This window comes from Anabrus simplex, chromosome 4 (assembly GCF_040414725.1).
Source record: "Anabrus simplex isolate iqAnaSimp1 chromosome 4, ASM4041472v1, whole genome shotgun sequence".
In the NCBI taxonomy this organism is placed as follows: Eukaryota; Metazoa; Arthropoda; class Insecta; order Orthoptera; family Tettigoniidae; genus Anabrus; species Anabrus simplex.
In genome coordinates this window covers 290,540,069-290,561,612 of record NC_090268.1, presented here as the reverse complement: position 1 = coordinate 290,561,612, position 21,544 = coordinate 290,540,069, and the positions used below count along the sequence as shown (strand labels likewise).

At 39.9% G+C, this 21,544-nt stretch overlaps 2 protein-coding genes across 4 annotated transcripts in view; one reads left to right on the top strand and one right to left on the bottom strand.

The window, feature by feature from the left end:
- Positions 1-1,209, bottom strand: part of mrn (general transcription factor IIH subunit 4 marionette) — a 127,751-nt gene extending 126,542 nt beyond the window's left edge. For all 3 annotated transcript variants that reach the window (XR_010859973.2, XR_010859974.2, XM_067146472.2), the window contains exons 1-2: positions 733-1,209; positions 546-650 (exon numbers count right to left, since the gene is read on the bottom strand). Coding sequence is in view for 1 of the 3 variants with exons in the window: in XM_067146472.2 (XP_067002573.1) it covers positions 546-650; positions 733-878 (251 nt within the window). In the remaining 2 variants the exon portion in view is untranslated. The remainder of the gene's footprint in view (positions 1-545; positions 651-732) is intronic.
- Positions 1,210-1,710: 501 nt separating this feature from the next.
- The window catches only part of LOC136872660 (putative ribosome-binding factor A, mitochondrial), a 111,477-nt gene continuing 91,643 nt past the window's right edge, over positions 1,711-21,544 (top strand). The window contains exons 1-2 of the mRNA XM_067146471.2: positions 1,711-1,954; positions 15,082-15,274. Of these exons, the coding sequence (XP_067002572.2) occupies positions 1,830-1,954; positions 15,082-15,274 (318 nt within the window). The 5' untranslated portion in view covers positions 1,711-1,829. The remainder of the gene's footprint in view (positions 1,955-15,081; positions 15,275-21,544) is intronic.

The window sequence follows — 21,544 nt, the reverse complement described above, 5'->3', positions numbered from 1 at the left end:
TATTGGGCATTTTTTACACAATTAACCGTATTGTACCTGCATAAAACCCAGGGAGACAGATTTATTTAAAAATTGATTTATCTCAATGTTCCACATTTCTGATAAATAAAGGTAAGTTATTATTTGTTCACTGTTATACAAGACAAATCACTGCAACATACCTCGTCTGTATCATACTAATCGTGCACCCCATATAAAGAGGTTGTACAGACCAGGGTGAGAATTACTAGATACAAATTTAATAACAAAATACTGTAATTTGGGGAAGAGAGCATTGCTTATTACTTAAATCTGAAGCAAAACATGCTCTAGGCCTATATGTACTAGTGTGCATGTGTTTTATTCTCAGGTTGGGCTACTTATAAGAGATATTGTGTTTTGTATAGCTTACCAGTACAGGATGCATTCTAACACTGAGCCTGTAGTTTTCTCAAATATACTTAACAAGTTTAATAAACCCATGTGCATTTTCTCTTTTTGACTGATAACTAGTACCTGTGTAGTGAGTTAATCTAATCACAAGAACTGATTCAAATTAAGCTTACAGAGCAAATGCCTGAGATATCCACGATGCCACAACTGCCTGTGGAACAGGTTGTTCCACGAACACAAGACGAATGACATAGTGTCGAGCGATCTCCGGAAGCTCTCTGGAAGTAAAAATGTACCTGACAAGCATGAAAATTATATTTTCTGAGTAATAACACAATGGTTTATACATTGGATCCCTACCTGTAAACAGCTAAGCACGTCGCTGGGTGATTGTATAACCTATCTATCACAATTGTGGGTAATGTTTTCAAATAATCATGCAAGTTTTTACATTGTAAACTTCTGGATTGAAGACTTAATTTTGTAACTTTGCTGGTATCAGCCATAACAAACCACAGACAACGATCACAAATGAATATTCCTTTTATTTACTGTGTAAAAGGGGGTTAGTTACACCTCTTGCATAGTACAATCAAGGGATACAGTGTCGCGGAAACCGCATGGCTTCTAAATATCATTAAATCACGCTGTTCCGGACACTGACTTCCACAGGTAACACATTCAAGTCATGTTTAACTGCAATATGTATCAAAAATACATTAATAAAATTCTGAGCGAAATCTGCAGCAATACTCGCTTCTACAATATTAACGTACACAACTCGCACGCAAATATTCCGCGAAGCCGGAACACCCGGATAAAATAAATCAGAAATAAATCTCCCAAGCAGTTGGCACCTATTCAATTTCATTCGTTGGCACAACTGAATCTCGTAAACTACGCTACTCAGGATTGCCACTACTTTCGACTTTTCCTCTTTTTAAAGTGTTTGCCCCAGCACTATCAAACTGTCAAATACTCCAACTTTGTACCGAGTCAACGAGCTATCTCGTTGCTCCAAGTATACGTAAAGAGCTTTTAGTAAGGTCTGTTTGTTCAACAAGCTAGAAAGAGGACTCGTTGTCTTTGGTACACGACTATAAATTGATGCATTGTACCTATTGCTATTATGTAAATGAGATTTAAGTACTAGAAATATATTTATTTTTCTCTTTGATATTCTTACAATCTTGAAATGATTGTGTATGACCTTATTAGAATTCATGGTATGTCTCAATAGTTATCGGGAAATTTCCTATTGGAAAGCTAACGAAGTTAAAACTAAAATAGTAATGTTGGCACTCATGATGGTGCGAATCTCGATGGACGATGACAATTGACAAATAATCCAGTCCCGTAACAGACCATACGGTTATGTTTGTAATTCTTTTGTGATGAAGGGGACATGAATAGAGATCCTATTTACCATTTTACTTAGAGTTGCTATTTACTTGAAGATGTACTTTCGTGGGGTCGTAGGCTCTGTTAGACATTTTAGTTTATGCCATAGTTTATTTAACAAATATTCAACTAGGGAGGGACGTATGATTCAGAAGTTGATGAAAGGATCTTTACAAAAGAAGTAAGTACTGTTACATTTTGAGCCACACTAAGACATTGCCCTCCAGCGAAGGAGTTTAGTTATTCCTATTGCTGTTTCCTTTAACTCACCGCTCTTGCAAAGGAAGTCCTATCTGAAGTCGGAGATCCGGGTTCGATTCCCTATACTGTTAGAGATTTAAGAATGACGGGAAGGTTGGTATGTGGTTAAACATGCACATGTAGCTCATCTCCATTGGGGGTGTGCTTGAAAATTACTGTACATTCAATAAAAATTGTACATGTTTTTACAACCTTAGTAAAGAATAATAATCATATTTGGATCCTTCCACCAGGCCGGAATGGATTTTTGTGAACAATATGCCTCCATCTGTTCTATTCTCCCAGTGTCAGCAACCCTGAAGATGGTTTTCTGTGGTTTCCCAGTTTCGCATCAGGCAAATGCTGGGACTGTACCCGAATTAAGGCAACGGCTCCTTTCTTCCCACTCATAGCCCTTCCCTGTCCCATCATTACCTTAAGACCTACTTGTGTCAGTGCAACGTAAAGCCAGTTTAAAAAAAGAAAAAAAAAAGGAAGAAATATTCTCTTTCAACTCATTTTAGAACACACCACTGAGCATATAATTAAACAAAGATATATGCTTAATTCTGAATATTAAGGTACCCAGCCTATCATATTGTTATAACTTGACCGTTTAGCTATATTGACAAGGTCGCTGCTGCAGTAATAGCCATGAATGAAATCAAGCATCTGCGGAGTCTCAGTGGATACAGCGATGAAGCTCTTTAAAGTGAAGATCTCACCAATAGTGAGTTACGGACTACATCTAATATAGGACCATCTTACCAAGAATAATTTTTAGAGATTTAGAGAAGACGAAAGCCGTTTATCTAAAGAAAGTTCTAAGCCTATCGAAATTTACTCCTTCACGATTGGTATACAAACTAGTAAGAGAAACGTTCTTCATAGAGGACCTGCGAGAGTGGATGCTACTACATTCTACAACAGTGTTCTACAAAAACATTATTCAAAGCAAAAGGGAATTTGGAGCACGTTTTATAACATGGATGCCATGATGACTCAAGATTGGAAACAATGAAATTATGAGCTACGACATGTCATTACATGATTTCCGGTACATGGCTTCCATCACAGAATATGTGACAATACGAAACATCATGAACTGCAGGAGGATTGTATGTGTTGGCTGTTTAAGAATTGTTGTGATCACTATCACCTCCAGGAATGTGGAAAAAGAGTGGTGTCCTTGACCAAATTTTGTATTGACCAACACAGAGAACTACATTTATTCCATGTGAAAAAACCTACAACCTGTTTTCCAGTCATTGACCGGGTCAGGGATGTAATGAATGAAGCAGATATAGGCTGTTAGTACGATGGGGTCGCCACTCCCGAAGTGATTTATTAATGAATGATAGATGCTATGAAATGAGAATGGAGAGTGTTGCTGGAATGAAAGATGACAGGGAAAACCGGAGTACCCGGAGAAAAACCTGTCCCACCTCCGCTTTGTCCAGCACAAATCTCACATGGAGTGACCGGGATTTGAACCACGGTATCCAGCGGTGAGAGGCCGACGCGCTGCCGTCTGAGCCACGGAGGCTCTTTATTCCATGTATTTATGTATATAACTATCCCTGGCCATTGGCTGCATTAAATTAAATTATGGCTTCATTAAATTAAATTATTATATTGACCTCACTAGACTGCAACTTGTATTCACCAAACACGAACAAAGGGTGAGGGTAGGTCGCCTGTCAACATATATGAGAATTGCTAGAACAAGATACGAGTTCGTTGCTGGACAAGGCAGTGGCATTTTAACATTCCATTACCAACATAAATCATTGTTCCTATATCAGCAAGATTCCATGCACTCTACCTTGCAGGAGAAGGTTCAGTTTCAAAAAGGCTGTCTGAAAGCTTTCCATGAACACCTTGGCACAGAGATTCTAAAATAAATATAATACTCTTCTCTCCCAGCCACACGACAAGCAGTTGGGAAGAGAGTATTAATTTATTGTACCTAAACATGTATTGTAGAGTACATGCAGTTGGTTGTTTAAAATACAAAAATACTAATGATATTTCAATCAAAAATATTACAATAAATAAAGTATAATTTACTTTGTATATATATAAAAATCCTCGTTGAATGTATCTTAAAGGCCACGGCCGCTTCCTTCCCACTCCTAGCCCATTCCTCCCTCATCGTCGCCATAAGACCTATCCGTGTCGGTGTGACGTAAAGCAAATAACAAAAAAAAGAATGTATCTTAAATAATTAATCAAACTTAGACTTTCGAAGTGCCATACATTTTAGACTTAAACCAAGTCTTAGAATCTTGGATACCTTTTCATACATATCCTTACTACTAGCTGCATGTACAGTACCAGTGTTTTAGATTTCCTTTCCCTCATTTTTCTGTTAATATTACATAGTTTTGCTGTTCTCCCTGGTTTCTTCCATTCTCGGTTTAATGACTGAACACTTCAATTTTACATACCTCATCCATTTTTTTCTTTCCAATTTTTCAAGTTTCTTTGCAGTCTTTTAATAAGTGTGCCATTTCTATATCTTTATCATAAAAAATGCATTGATTTTTCTTACTGATTCTCACTCTGCTGTTTGCAGTACAACTTCTCACATTATTTTAGCAAATTTACTTCTTCTTCTTCCTCATCATCTTCCTTTATTCATGGAGTCTTTAAAAAAAAGGTTCCTTTTAGCGTCGACGTCGAAGATCTTTTGCTACCATGTGTTTTCCTTCATCCCCTCCTTATTGGGTCTTCTCGGATGTTTCTTCTCTCTTCACCAGTCAGTCCCAGTGTGGAGATTCTGATTCTTTCCAGCACCTCACATTCTAAGAGTATGTGTTCAGCTGATCTTCTGCATCGTTACATTTCCTACATACATTGTCTCTTATTACTCCAATTTTATGTAGGTGCTTTTTAAGATGGCAGTGTCCAGTCAGCAGTCCTATTACCCATCTTATATTTTCTCTGCTGAGTTCCAGCAGTTCCTTAGTATGCTTCTTGTTTGGTTCTTTATTAGTTCTTTATGCTTGTGGCAAGGTAGGATACCAGACAACTGGAGAAAATCTGTTAAAATTCTATATAAAACCAAAGGTGATACCGCAGATCCCAACTCATATAGAGGAATAACACTAGAATGTACTCTACTAAAGACTTTAACTTCACTAATAGATAAACGTCTCATTAAACTGGTAGAAAATAGCCTACCGGAGTCGCAATTCTGATTTAGAAAAGGAAAATCAACGACTTTAGCTATCCGCTGTCTCCAGACTGACATAGAAAAAGCCTTAAAAAAACCAGGGGGTTAATTGCGTGCCATCTTTATAGATTATTCAAAAGCTTTTGAGACCATAAGCAGAACCATACTGTTAGAAAAATTGGAGAGTATCATTGGTAGTACGAACTACCTTATACCGCTGATTAGGAACCTACTGCTCAACAATTCAATAGAAGTAGATGATGGCATTACCAAATCTATTATTTTGGAACAAACAACCGGGGTATTACAGGGAGACCCATTAAGTACACTACTATTCATCACTGCGACAGCAGACATAGTAGATTTGGTAAACCAGGAAAGCGTCAAACTATTAATGTACGCTGATGATATGGTCTTAACATCGTCAGAGAAGGAACTCCAGGAATCATTCAACCAAATGGTAGGTTGGATAAATAAAAATGAGCTCAAACTGAATGTAGAAAAAACAGTGTCCATGACGTTTAGAAGAGGGGGGCCTCATGGAATCTTCTTTTATGGAGACCAAGAACTTAAGTCCGTAAAGCATTTTAAATACTTGGGAGTAATTTTTCAAACCCAAGGTAATGTTTTCACCCTCCATCTCGTGGACCGTCTAAATGCATCTATGAAAGCAATATCTGACATTAAGCATCTGGGAAACTTGTCTCTAGAAACAGCCATAAAACTTTTTCATCAAAAAATCAGCCCTATAGCAATGTATGGCTTGGAAAACATTTGGGAACATTTGAGTATGAAAGAGTTACATAAAATCAAGAAGTTGAAGGCAATCTACTTGAAACGGGCTCTGTGCCTCTCCAAATATTCTCCTTCCCGGCTCGTGTATGAGCTATCCAGAGAGGGATTTTATGTGGAAGAGCTAAGGTTACAGTTGCTGCTTCCAGCAACAACACCCTATATACATCTGCTTCGAGACCTACGATCGAAGAAGGCTGACATCTGGGAAGATTTCTACTCTACCAATGCCATGCTAAATCGCGAGTGGGTTCAAGGTGGATATGAACTGCGACACTTGCTGACAAGGTTTTCCGTTCATGGGCTCAATTATAAGCTATGTAATATAAAGCATTATCATGAGCCAGGTTTGAACTGTGTATGTTCAAGATGTGGTGCACACTGTACTAGGTACCATGTTTTAAGTTGTAAACAGCGATCGGAATCACTGATGAATATTCATTCTTTGCACATTGTGCACGTTAAATAAATCATTTATTAGTTCTTTTGAAAGCCTGCTTCCTGGAGCATTTTTCCAGTTTTCCATTTGTTTCTTTTGTACCCATTTACCTATGTAAAGTCGGGCTTGTCTATAAGAGATCCCACATACTTGTTTCTTTTGTACCCATTTACCTATGTAAAGTCGGGCTTGTCTATAAGAGATCCCACATACTGGTTCTGGGCCTACAAAAGGTGTTTCTGGCCCTTTTTCTTGCCAGTTCATCTGCATTTTCATTACCTTCTATGCCTGCATGCCCAGGTACCCATATTATTTTAACAGTATTGTACTCTGAGAGCTTCAGGAGAAGTGTATGACAATACCAAACAGTCTTGGATGTAATCCAGGCAGCTTCAATTGCCTTAATGGTTGCTTGGCTATCTGTAAATATGAAAATTTTCTTATCTCTGTAGTTCATTTTCAGGTTTTCCTCAAAGCATGTAATGATGGCTATCACTTCAGCTTGGAAAACTGTAGTGTATCTGCCTAGACTCATTTGGATTGATCTCTCAGGTCTTTCCCCATTGATCCCTCCTCCCGTTCCCATCTCAGTCCTTGAGCCATCTGTCCACCACACAATATCTTCCCTACTAGTTTTCCATCTGTTAATGTCCCAGTCTTCCTTTTTTGTTATCTGGGTCTCAATAGGTTTCTCAAAGATATACTTTGAAATCATATGATCAGCTGGCATGTTTAAAACTTCCTCTGTTATTACTCTGAACAAATTGACTTACAATTACATCCAATGCTGAAATTCCACCATCCACTCCCAAAATTCCTGTTCAGCATAATAACCGCTTTGACTACTGTATTATATCCAAATACTTATTAAACGAGTATTGGCTTTGCATTTGGAAGGGGCAGTCGAGGGCAGCTGTTGCATCTCCCACTCCTTCTCGCTGCCCATTCTTTGTCTACACATTGTTCTAATTACTGTTCGCAGTGGCTGAACACAACATGTCAACAAGCAAGTTAAGAGATAATGAATCCAGAAGGTCGAGAGCATGCTATTATTCCGTAAATAATGGCTACACAGTGCAAGTGTAGGAACTGTGGGTGTGGCCAGGCATTAAGGAGTATGAGGGAGGAGTTGGAGAGTTTGAGGGAGATAATTAGAATTCTTTCAGAGGACAGGAAGGAAAGTATGCCTCCCTCAAATAATGTACAGGATACAGTAGGGATGGGAAGGAAATGGGGGAATTGTAGAAGACAGGTGGTCTAATGTTTTAAGGGGAAGGAGATTGCAGGCTAAGGGCTCTGTTCAGGATCAGAATTCAGGACAGGTGTCTGTAAGAAATCGGTACGAGTCACTGCATGTAGAACAACCGAGGGAAGATAAGGAACAGGGAACTGTTGCTGAAATGTGTGGAGGTAGGAGGAAGGGAAAAGGTAAGAAAGGGAAATGTAGTGTAGTGGAAAGGAAAAGACAGGTGGAACAGGGTCATGGGTGGGAGAAAAGGGAGGAGGAAGTAGCTTCTGCAGCAGTGAGAGAAGATAGGGCTGACCAGGAGGGGAGGGGATCAAATGAGGTGGGTAGGGTTGAGGCTCTGGTCATGGGGGATTCCATCGTTAGACATGTGGAGGAAAGGGAACCAGGGTAGAGTGTTATCCAGGAATTAGGTTGTGGCAGATGTTGAGGAAAGTAGAAGAGAAGGAAATGGGAAAGGAGAAGGTGGTAGTGTTTCATGTTGGTACTAACAACATAAGGCAAGCAGGTATAAGTACCAACATAGTTGGGGATTTGTGGCATCTGGTAAATGCAGCACGGATGAAGTTTAAGGAAGCGGAGATTGTTATCAGTGGAATACTGTGGAGAAGGGATACTGACTGGAAGGTGATTAGGGATTTAAATGAGACTATGGAGTGGGTATGTGGGAAACTGGGAGTGAGATTTCTAGATCCTAACGGGTGGGTAGGAGATGGGGATCTGCGCTCAGATGGCCTTCACTTAAACCGCACTGGTACATATAAGTTAGGAAACTTGTTTAGAAGGGTTATAGGCAGGTACATTCAGGAAAATGGGATGGCCTAGGGAGCAGTGTTAAGCGAACAGGGAACTGGAAATCAAGTAGGGATAACATAAAAATGTTAGTACTCAACTGTAGAAGCATTGTAAATAAAGGAATCGAATTAAGTAATTTAATAGATATATACTTACCAGATATTGTAATAGGAGTTGAATCATGGCTGAGAAATGATATAATGGTTGCAGAAATATTCTCACGGAACTGGAGTGTGTATCGTAGAGATAGGATTGGAATGGTAGGAGGGGGAGTATTTATTCTGGCGAAAGAAGAATTTGTAAGCTACGAAAAAGTTAAGGATGAAAAACATTAAATTCTGGGTGTAAGGGTCATCTCTAAAGATAATAGGCAACTTGATGTCTTTGGAGTGTACAGACCGGGAAAGGGTAGCGCTGATGCTGATTCAGAATTATTTGATAAGATAATCAGCTATGTTGGAAATGATATGGAAAGGAATGTGATAGTAGCAGGTGAACTCAATTTACCAAATGTCAATTGGGAAGGTAATGCGAATGACAGGAAGCATGAACAACAAATGGCAAATAAGTTAATATGGGAAGGGCAGCTGATTCAGAAAGTGATGGAACCAACTAGAGGGAAGAATATTTTGGATGTGGTGCTGATAAAACCAGATGAGCTCTATAGAGAAACCAATGTAATAGATGGTATTAGTGATCATGAAGCTGTTTTTGACATAGTTAAAAATAAATCTGAAAGAAAGGATGGTATTAAAATTAGGACTATTAGGCGATACCATATGGCTGATAAAACAGGCATGAGAGAGTTTTTAAAAAGTAACTATGATCGCTGGAAAATGGTAAATAAAAATGTAAACAGACTCTGGGATGAGTTTAAAGCAATTGTTGAGGAATGTGAAAATAGGTTTGTACCTTTAAAGGTGGTAAGGAATGGTAAAGATCCACTATATTATAACAGAGAAGTAAAGAGATTAAGAAGGAGGTGCAGGTTGGAACGAAATAGAGTTAGAAATGGTTGTGGAAGTAAGGAGAAATTGAAGGAACTTACAAGGAAATTGAATCTAGCAAAGAAGTCAGCTAAGGATAACATGATGGCAAGCATAATTGGTAGTCATACAAATTTTAGTGAAAAATGGAAGGGTATGTATAGGATTTTTAAGGCAGAAACAGGTTCAAAGAAAGACATTCCAAGAATTATTAATAAACAAGGGGAGTGTGTATGCGAGGATCTTCAAAAGGCAGAAGTATTCAGTCAGCAGTATGTAAAGATTGTTGGTTACAAGGATAATGTCCAGATAGGGGAGATGAGTAATACTAAAGAAGTATTAAAATTTACCTATGATGACAATGACATTTACAGTAAGATACAAAAGTTGAAAACTAGAAAAGCAGCTGGAAATTATAAGATTTCTGGGGATATACTAAGGGCAATGGGTTGGGATATAGTATCATATCTGAAATATTTGATTATTGTTTGATTGAAGGAGCTATACCAAATGAATGGAGAGTTGCTATAGTAGTCCCTGTGTATAAAGGAAAGGGTGATAGACATAAAGCTGAAAATTACAGGCCAGTCAGTTTGACGTGCATTGCATGTAAGCTTTGGGGAAGCATTCTTTCTGATTATATTAGACATGTTTGCAAAATTAATAACTGGTTTGATAGAAGGCAGTTTTGGGTTTAGGAAAGGTTATTCCACTGAAGCTCAGCTTGTAGGATTTCAGCAAGATATAGCAGATATCCTGGATTCAGGAGGCCAAATGGACTGTATTGCGATTGACCTATCTAAGGCATTTGATGGGGTAGATCATGGAAGACTACTGGCAAAAATGAGTGCTATTCGACTAGAAAAAAGAGTGACTGAATGGGTGGCTATATTTCTAGAAAATAGAACTCAGAGAATTAGAGTAGGCGAAGCTTTATCTGACCCTGTAATAATTAAGAGGGGAATTCCTCAAGGCAGTATTGTTGGACCTTTATATTTTCTTGTATATATCAATGATATGTGTAAAGAACTGCAATCAGAGATAAGTCTTTTTGCAGATGATGTTATTCTGTACAGAGTAATAAATAAGTTACAAGATTGTGAGCAACTGCAAAATGACCTCGATAATGTTGTGAGATGGACAGTAGGCAATGGTATGATGATAAACGGGGATAAAAGTGAGGTTGTGAGTTTCACAAATAGGAAAAGTTCTCTCAGTTTTTAATTACTGCGTTGATGGGTGAAAGTTCCTTTTGGGGATCATTGTAAGTATCTAGGTGTTAATATAAGAAAAGACCTTCATTGGGGTAATCACATAATTATGATTGTTAATAAAGGGTACAGATCTCTGCACATGGTTATGAGGGTATTTAGGAGTAGTTGTAAGGATGTAAAGGAGAGGGCATATAAGTCTGTGGTAAGACCCCAACCAGAGTATGGTTCCCTCACCAGGATTCCTTGATTCAAGAACTGGAAAAAATCCAAAGAAAAGCAGCTCAATTTGTTCTGGGCGATTTCCGACAAAAGAGTAGCGTTTCAAAAATGTTGCAAAATTTGGGCTGGGAAGACCTGGGAGAAAGGAGACTAGCTGCTCGATTAAGTGGTATGTTCTGAGCTGTCAGTGGAGAGATGGCTGGGGGAGGACATCAGTAGACGAATAAGTTTGGATGATGTCTTTAAAAGTAGGAAAGATCACAATATGAAGATAAAGTTGGAATTCAAGAGGACAAATTGGGGCAAATATTCGTTTATAGGAAGGGGAGTTAGGGATTGGAATAACTTACCAAGGGAAATGTTCAATTTTTTTCCAATTTCTTTGCGATCATTTAAGAAAAGGCTAGGAAAACAACAGATAGGGAATCTGCCACCTGGGCGACTGCCCTAAATGCAGATCAGTAGTGACTGAGATTGAGACCTCCCACACTACGTACATGACCACGTGCCACTGGTCACTCAGAAGAACTTTTTCTAAGTATTTGGACTGTAAATATGTTTTTCTGAACTGCCTGTTGTATGTTTAGCATCTTTCTATCCAATACTTTAATACTAGCCAAACCAAGCGAGTTGGCCATGCGGTTAGAGGGTGCGCAGCTGTGAGCTTGCGTTCAGGGGATAGTGGGTTCAAACCCCACTGTCGGCAGCCTTAAAAATGGTTTTCCATAGTTTCACGTTTTTGCATCAGGCAAATGCTGGAGCTGTACATTAATTAAGGCCACAGCTGCTTCCTTCCCACTCCTAGCCTTTTCCTATCCCATTGTCACCCTGGATCGGTGCGACATAAAGCCATTGTAAGAGGAAAAACCAAGCCAAAGCACTTACTCCATTTTTGCTCTCTTTATCCACTCTGACCATCTGCCATTGCTGCTTATTATCTGCCCTAGGTATTCAGTTATTTTTAAACAACTTTAGTTTTGTATTCCCCATCCGTTACACTCCTTGAAAATTTGTCACCCTTTTTAGACATCATAACTCTGGTTTTATGTAGATTAAAATTTAGATTCCACTCTTTATAATAATTATCTATGATACTGATACTACTATTAATAGCACTATTTTGCATCTTGATAGGTGTCGTTGTGAGCAGAAGGATAGGTAAGGTAAGGGTGTGTTCTGCCCGATGGCAGGCCCGAACCTCCGCAGAGGTGTGCCTGAGCTGGAGTTTACGTGCGGTGGGGTGGCCAGTTCCCTTCCGCTCCTCCATTCCCTTAACCCCTACCTACAGCACGTGGCAACCCATCCTCTTCTCGACCACGCCCAATGTTGCTTAACTTTGGAGATCTTACAGGATCCGGTGTTTCAACATGGCTACGGCCGTTGGCAGCAGAAGGATAACTGTTCATAATGATATGGCCTGGGATAACTTGGTTCTGAAGACTTTAGAAGCTCCTGTTTCAAAGCCTTGTGGTCGAACTGTAAGATATCATTAATAAAAACTAAAAATATTTTTTAGTAACAGCATGTACCCCTGTTTGAGACTCAGTTTTAAAAATACTTCCCTCATTGTTACCCTTTCTTTAGCCTGCCTGGTGACCATGATCATTAAGGTGTCAAGTCTCTATGGTCTGACACTGTAGTTACCTGATTTAAGTTCCATTAGTGAAAAACCAAATTTCACTATCAGTATGTTGGCTCTCAGGGTAGGAGAGGTAGTGGTATAGAATTTTGAATCACTAGATTGCATGTTAAAAGCCTGAATTCAATTCCAAACCCCTCTGCAGTGTTCATGTAGAGTGAGGGCATATGACGCTGTTGATGGTCATCCATCCATCGGATGAGGGCATTGAACCTGGAGTGGATCCCTTGGTGTTATTCTATGGGAGTTGGCTGTGTGTCAACATCGGATTTCTGCCTATCCCTACATCATTATCACCACCACCACTCACCCAGATGCATGTGTCACCTATGGCTATCAGTTAAAATGACCTGCACCAGGCCTCTCTGGAGGCCACACGACTTTACATCATCTCATCGTTAATTTGATAGAACATTTAAATTCCAAATATGAATTGTCAGTTCCTCGTATCATCCTCCTTGATATGCCAATGAGAAGCTCTCTATTTGCTGTGCCAGAGAGCTAGCCACAGCCTGTTGTTGTGCGTCGGAGAAGGGAAGGGAGGGGAAGTCTGAGACAGAGGTAATGCTTGGTGTGAGTACACAAGTTTCTTGTTCGTTTTGCATAATCGCTTCCCAACCCCAGTAGGCAGTGTACAGTTTGTTCTGCACAAATTGACTGCTATGCGAACCCCATATAAAGAGAAAATAAGCTTGTGCCAAGAATACACGCAGCTTTCCAGGTCATTCGCAACACACCACACATCCTGAACAGAGACACTGTTGTAAACTATGTATCGAAGTAGGAAGAAGGGCATATTGAACATCTGTAATCAAACCATTGGGCATACTATTTCCTGTGTTCAGTATTTAATTCCATTTACAATGTTGTGAGTGAAGCAATACACAATAGTGGGGCAGCAGCGTTGCATCTTCGAGCATGTTAAATAATAAAGAACATTACTGCGACCAATAGGCAAGAGGAGATACAATCTGGTGCATTCCTTGACTGACAAATGTGTCTTAATTACAGTGTGTTCATGTACTGTGTTTAATAAACAAAGTGTGGAAATTGCCTGTAAGAGACTAGGAAAATCCTGTGCGAGTCGAATGAGGAAACTTGTGCATACGCACGGAGCATTGTATCTGTCTCCATCATACATCCTGCTTCCCCTCCCTCCTCTTCTCTTCCCTGAAGCACAGAAGCAGCTTGTGCCCTGGCATACCAAATACGGCGAGTTTGTCAATTTGAATTACACACCCGGAAGTAACAAAGTAACCTAATTTTCTCTGCAAATCTGATTGCGCCATCGTTCTTAACATAACACAAAGAGCATCCCTGATATTTTTGTCGGTACAGTTCTGATACATCCTGTATATGTAAACAATACTTGTAATCACAAAAGTTTTTTTATTATTTTTTTATTTCTTTTTACAATTTGCTCTACGTTGCACCGACAGAGATACGTCATATAAGCTGCCGATAGTAGGGTTTCAGCCTACTATCTCCCAAATGCAAGCTGACAGCTACACGACCCAAACCGTGCAGCCACTCGCTTGATTATCACAAAAGTAAATGTACAATAAAATACTAGGTAATTGTTGTTGTATAAAGGGGCCTAACATCTAAGATACTAGATCTACTAGATAAATGCAATATAAAGACACACTGTTCCTCTGTTAATGTTATTTTTCCTTGTAATAAAAAAATGTGATATTTTTCTTTGTTTTACTCTCACTGATTAAGAATGTTCCCTTCTTACTGGAAGCATTTGCATACATTGATGGCACTTAACACTTCAGTGAAACTGTCACTATTCATGAAATCATCACTGTCATTATTATCATCTTCTCTGCCTCTATCTTGTCCTTTGGTACCAGCCTCATCTAGATTGCCACCGAGCGAGTTGGCTGTGCGGTTAGGGGCACGCAGCCTGGGAGATAGTGGGTTCGAGCCCCACTGCTGACGGCCTTGGAGATAGTTTTTTTCCTGTGATTTTCCGTTTTCACACCAGGGAAATACTTGGCCTGTACCTTAATTAAGCCCATGGCCACTTCCCTCCCACTCCTAGCACTTTCCTATCCCATCGTCGCTATAAGACCTATCTGTGTCGGTGTAACATAAAGCAAGTTGTAAAAAAAACAAAAATTCTAGATTACCTGATGCATATGCTTCATTTCAGTATCAATTTGTTCTCCACATATCGCTGTGCATATATGTATAACTCAACCTTCAAATTTAAAATGTATTATGGATAGATAAGAATTACATTTAATTCAGTTGCATATAACCCAGAAAAATATTTTATTTAATCCAGTGTTGTTTTGTTAGATTACATATAAACCAGTTTAAACTGTATTCCTAATTCTCACATGACTCCTCGAACAAACTCTTCAGTTTTTGTACCTTCTTGCTTTCTTTTATCATGAATGCTTTTGAATCATTCCTTTATAAATCACCTACAGTGTGCTGTTTATTTTGGTAACCAGATTTTCTTGTTTGCTTTGTCTTTTCAGGAAATTATAAAACATGTAGTTGGATATATTTTTATAACAGTATTTATTATATTTCCTTTTTACAGAAAAAATTGGTATAAAGCTGAAAAGCAGGCCAGTTACCTCCCATCACCACAGCAAAGCAGCTTCCAAAAGGGTAACAGAGTCACAAAACGCATGGCAGTTCTCAATAAACTCTTTATGAAGAATATCACAGATCTAATGGCAACTGGTGAAATAGCTGGTGAAGTACTTGGTCGAGGAATCTCAATATCTAGGGTAAAGATATAGTTTATGTTGTTTGTATGTAAAAGGAGATGATTGTTTATCATTATTATGGAAAGACAGTATTGACCAATGAGAAAGGAAGTGTAACTTTCAGAGGCAAGGTATCGTACTGTTACTGCACAAAGACCCATACAGCAAGATTCATGGGAAACTGTAGCCATTGGCTGCCAGTGAACAATGTCACTGCGAGGATCTGAGTGTGCTATGTGCAAACATTGAGATGTAGTGGTAGCTACATCTTGCATACTAACACCGACTTTAAGGGATTAAATTAAATACAAATTAAATTTGCAGTTATACAATGTATACATCTTATAACAGAACATAAAGAAAAACACTACATGCCTTATTTCAGTGGAAGGAATCTCCAAACTATGTTAATTTTACTGCAGATGAAGCAATCTATAGCTGGTTCTTCTTTGCAGCATATTTTTGCATCATGTGGACTTTCAGCTTTCTATTGGTATTTCTAAGGCAAATAAAAGTCCTGCTTATCATATAAAGAGTAACTATTTTGTCACTGGCTTGAAATCACTGAAACAAACTACAGTATTCAATCACGCCTTTACATTTTGAAATGGTTTCAGATCAATTGAAACTACAAAATATTGCTTCAAAATTAGTTATTGTGTTCAAAAATTCTTTTGTAGGAGAAATAAGTCCTACTTTAGATATAATCGATATCCAGTCATTGCAAATGTCCTGTGGAAATCTGCACTCTTTTAAGGAACCAAGTGTGAGAGCAACTGATTTTCATGTACACTTAAGAAAATGGAAATTGCGACACCATGAAGGCATTGGTCGTTTGTGTTGATTTTCAAGATATGGAACAATGCCATGTAGGTATGTAAACGATCAAAGTTTCAGACCCATTGGATTGTTGCTACAGGTCTCCCCACGTGATTGGTCGCGGAGGAATCAACTCCAGTATACGGACTCTGGTGTAGCGTACTTGACTTGCAGTCTGTGCAGTGAAGTGTTCCCTGTCAAACATGCCTCGACGACAGAGAAGAGCACGCTATCAACAACTGTCGCCGTTTGAGAGGGCTCGGATAATTGGGCTGTGTGAGGCTGGATTATCGCTAAGGACTGTCACTGCACGTGTTTGCCGACAGGCATCTACGGTACAACGTGTATGGTAGCAGTGGTCAAATGAAGGTACCCACACTCGTAGACCTGACACAGGCCCAGCGCAACAGACAACTGTGAGAGAGGATCGCCGCATTATTTGGATAACCCGGATGGAACCCCATGCAACAGCAGCGCAAATTCGAGCAGCTGTGACACCCTGCGTTACACAACAAACAGTTGGTAATCGCCTGCGTGGAGCTGGCTTACGAGCCCGTGTCCCTGCAGAAGGTGTTCCATTGACCCCACAACAGCAACGTGTAAGGCTGGCCTGGTGTCGAGAAAGATCTACACGGGTCGACGAATGGCATAGGGTCGTATTTAGTGATGAATCGCTCTTCTGTCTTGCCCGCAGTGATCGTCGGAATCATGTGCGCCAACGTACCGAGGAGAGGGGCCGCCCAGATCTTATTGTTGAGAGGCACACAGGGCCAACACCAAGCATTATGGTCGGGGGAGCTATTGGCTTTAATGTGAAATCACAATTAATGCTTGTTGAGGGCACTATGACTGCTCGACAGTATGTTGATAGGGTACTCAATCCAGTGGTTGTCCCTATGATGGCAAGCATTGCTAATGGGATTTTTCAGCAGGACAATGCCCGGGTTCACACTGCACGCATCTTCAGAGAAGCTCTCTATGACATCAAACCTTAGAATGGCCCGCCAGATCCCCGGACCTCAGTCCTATTGAGCATGTGTGGGACATGATGGGTTGACAACTGGCCAACCATCCTCAGCCATCCACAACTCGGGAGCAACTGAGCCGTGCAGTGCAGCAAACATGGGCCACAATTCCTCAGGATGCGATCCAGGGCCTTATTGACTCCATGCCTCGACGAATTCATCAATGTATTGCAGCTCGTGGTGGGCACATCCTGTATTGATTGTTGTCCAAACTTGCGGTCAGAGGGACCTGAAATTGTAATCATCGAAGCACAACCGAACACTTGTCCTGCATGTTCAATTGCAGCAATGTAGCACCACTTCTTCTGGGTGTTGCAATTTCCATTTTCTTCAGTGTAAATGTAATGTACGCCTCAAGATATCTCAGTGCATTAGGAGTGATATCTTGGTTCATGTCTGTCTGTTAGGTCATCAGCCCAGAGGCTGGTTGGATCCTCAAATAGCATCACCAAAGGCTATGCAGTTATAGGGAAACCACAAAAACCAATGGCAGTACCAAAATGAGGCGTACTAGGCAAGACGAGGAGTGAGGTAGTTTGCCATTGCTTTCCTCACTGGGCCAGACAGTGCTATTGTAGCACAACTAACTCTATGAGCAACACCCTTCATGACACTCAGACACACTGGTTGTGCTCTGAATGTCATTAATCAGCATCTCGGTTCAAAACAACCTCATTTGAACCATAGAGTTCTTTTTCTTCTTGCTTATATCTGTAATTAGCGATCATCTAGTGTTCAATTGGTGAGGAAGAGAAGGATACAGTTCTATGGTCTCTTGTTGAGGATGGACATTAACAGACTAACAAAGAGAATCTTTGAATTCTTCAGGAAGAGGAAGACAGCTGAAATGGTTTCAGGAAGTGAGGTTGGACTTGACGAAGATGGTGGGTCCAGAAAATTAAATCATGGACAGAAATCGATTTAGACAACTCCTCAAAAAAATCCATGGTTTTCAGAAGACTGGAGAAACATTAGTGAGAAAAGGGACAACCTATACAGAAGGACAGAAGAAGGAAGTAGGAAAAAGAATGAAAAGGTACTGGCAGAGAATGAAGGCAGAGAAGACTAAAAATATCACAAAGATTGTCAAACGTGGTCCACGGATAGCCGAAACAAAGGGGGAAAATATGATTATCTAGTAGGCCTGGAGTAAAACGGAACATGAAAGTTGACCAGCAAGACAGACAGATGGCATCATATTAAAATGCCTGCACATGGTAGCCGAGGTCATAGATTATTGTTGTCATCCTTGTTGTTGTTGTTGTTGGTGGTGGTGGTTAGACTCGCCTCATCTGTAGGTAGTTTTTCTCCATCTGTTGAGAAGAATAGCACCTGGTTTCAATTTTTTTTTTCAGTGGCAACCCTAGAAGTTTTTTCTTTAAATCTCTTTCATAATCCTCAGAAAGGAAGTGAACAGAACATATGCATGCACTATCAACATTTATGTTGTCTTTGCATTTACATCTCACAACACTTCCCTTTTAATTTCCTTGTTTTTAAGAAATGTATGAGTTGTACTTGGCAGATTGAAATGCCAAAGTTATTATGACAACCCATACCGGTATTCATTACAAAAATAAAACCAGTTACATCTCATGAGTATAACAGCATAGTGATCTTCAAATTCCTAACACCCCTGAACACAGATACGACCAAATCACTGAAACAAATATCATGAAAATCTCGGTGTTAGCCAACACCATAAAACATGCAATACCTTACAGGCTCACTATATCTGCGAGTCCTCACAGTGACGTTACAGCAAAGCTCAGCTCAGATGACATCAGCAGCGTTCATGAATGGCCTACCTATTGTTTCTTCTACTTACCTTGCTGTTTCTATTCTAGCCCACTCAGTCCCATCCTGGTGCAGAGGTCTCTAGCACATTCTTCCTCATTCACTTTCAAGATTTCAGTTCATTTCTACATCATGATTTTACTATGTGTAGATATCTATTCATACATTTCTAGAGGGGGTAAAAATACCTTACCTAAAAACTTTTTTTTGGGCATGTTTCAAACATAGATGAGAACACAATACTTGCTGCAAATAGAGGATTGTCATACCATCACATATGATAATTTTGGACACTTATAACAACTCATGTTTTTCTTCGTTTTCAATTTAAGTTATGTTAATTTTTATGATTAGCTACATAATTATGTAACAGAGACAATAATTGCAGGAAGGAATATGCAAATATACTCCATTGGCTTGTAAAAATAAAACCATTGTGTCCTTTTGGGGTAAACAGGAAGATAATTAGGATTCTCTCAGGGGACAGGAAGGAACGTAGCCCTCCCTCATACAATGTACAGGATACAGTTGGTGTAAAATAGGGATGGGGAGGAAAGGGGGGGAATTGTTGAAGACAGATGGTCTCATGTTTTAAGGCGAAGGAGATTGCAGGCTAAGGGCTCTATGCAAGATCAGAATTCGGGACAAGTGTCGGTGAGAAATTGGTATGAGTCACTACAGGTAGAACAACAGAGGGAAAATGAGGAACAGCGAACTGTTGCTGAGAAGTGTGGAAGTAGGAGGAAAGGGAAGTGTAGGACAGAAGATAGAAAAAGACAGGTGGAACAGGGTCACGGGAGGGAGAAAAGGGAGGAGGAAGCAGCTTCTGCATCTGTGAGTAAAGGTAGGGCTGACCAGGAGGGGGAGGGGGTCAAATGAGGTGGGTAGGATTGAGGCTCTCGTCATGGGGTATTCCACTGTTAGACGTGTGGGGAAAGTATGTAGAGGAAAGGGAACGAGGGTAGTGTGTTATCCAGGAATTAGGTTACGGCAGATGTTGAGGAAAGTAGAAGAGAACGAGGAAGGAAAGGAGAAGGTGGTAGTGTTTCACATTGGTACCAAGAATGTAAGGCAAGCAGGTTTAACTACCAACATATTTGGGGATGTGTGGGATTTGGTAAATGCAGCATGGGTGAAGTTTAAGGAAGTGAAGATTCTTACCAGTGGAATATTGTGTAGGAGGGATACTGACTGGAAGATGATTGGGGATTTAAATGATACTGTGGAGTAGGTACAGTATGTGGGAAACTGGGAGTGAGATTTCTAGACCCTAATCGGTGGGTAGGAGATAGGGATCTGAGCTCAGATGGCCTTCACTTAAACCGCAGTGGTACAATTAAGCTAGGAAGTTTGTTTAGAAGGTTATTAGGGAGGTATATTCAGGAAAACGGGGTGATCTTTTTTTTGCTAGGGGCTTTACGTCGCACCGACACAGATAGGTCTTATGGCGACGATGGGATAGGAAAGGACAAGGAGTTGGAAGGAAGCGGCCGTGGCCTTAATTAAGGTACAGCCCCAGCATTTGCCTGGTGTGAAAATGGGAAACCACGGAAAACCATTTTCAGGGCTGCCGATAGTGGGATTCGAACCTACTATCTCCCGGATGCAAGCTCACAGCCGCGCGCCTCTACGCGCACGGCCAACTCGCCCGGTCGGGGTGATCTTGGGAGTGGTGATAAGGGTATAGGAATCTGGAAGTATCGATGACATAAACATGTTAGTGCTGAACTGTAGAAGTATTGTAAAGAAAGGAATAGAATTAAGTAATTTAATAGATATATACTTACCAGATATTGTAATAGGAGTTGAATCATGGCTGAAAAATGATATAATGGATGCAGAAATTTTCTCACGGAACTGGAGTGTGTATCGTAGAGATAGGATAGGAATGGCAGGAGGGGGAGTATTCATTCTGGTGAAAGAAGAATTTGTAAGCTACGAAAAAGTCAAAGATGATAAAAATGAAATTCTTGATGTCTCGGAGTGTACAGACTGGGAAAGGGTATTGCAGACACTGGTTCAGAATTATTTGATAAGATAATCAGCTATGTGGGAAACGATATGGAAAGGAACGTGATTGTAGCGGGTGATCTCAATTTACCAAATGTCAATTGGGAAGGTAATGCAAAAGACAGGAAGCATGAACAACAAATGGCAAATAAGTAATATGGGAAGGACAGCTGATTCAAAAAGTGATGGAACCAACTAGAGGGAAGAATATTCTGGATGTGGTGCTGATAAAACCAGATGAGCTCTATAGAGTAACCAAAGTAATAGATGGTATTTGTGATAATGAAGGTGTTTTTCTGGTAGTCAAAAATAAATGTCATAGAATGGAAGGTCTTATAAGTAGGACTATTAGGCAGTACCATATGGCTGATAAAGCAGACATGAGGAAGTTTTTAAAAAGTAACTATGATCGATGGAAATCGGTAAATAAAAATGTAAACGGACTCTGGGATGGGTTTAAAGCAATTGTTGAGGAATGTGAAAACAGGTTTGTACATTTAAAGGTGGTGAGGAATGTTAAAAACCCACCTTATTATAATACAGTAGAGAACTAAAGAGACAAGGAAGGAGGTGAAGATTGGAAAGAAATAGATTTAGAAATGGCTGTGGAAGTAAGGAGAAATTGAAGGAACTTACTAGG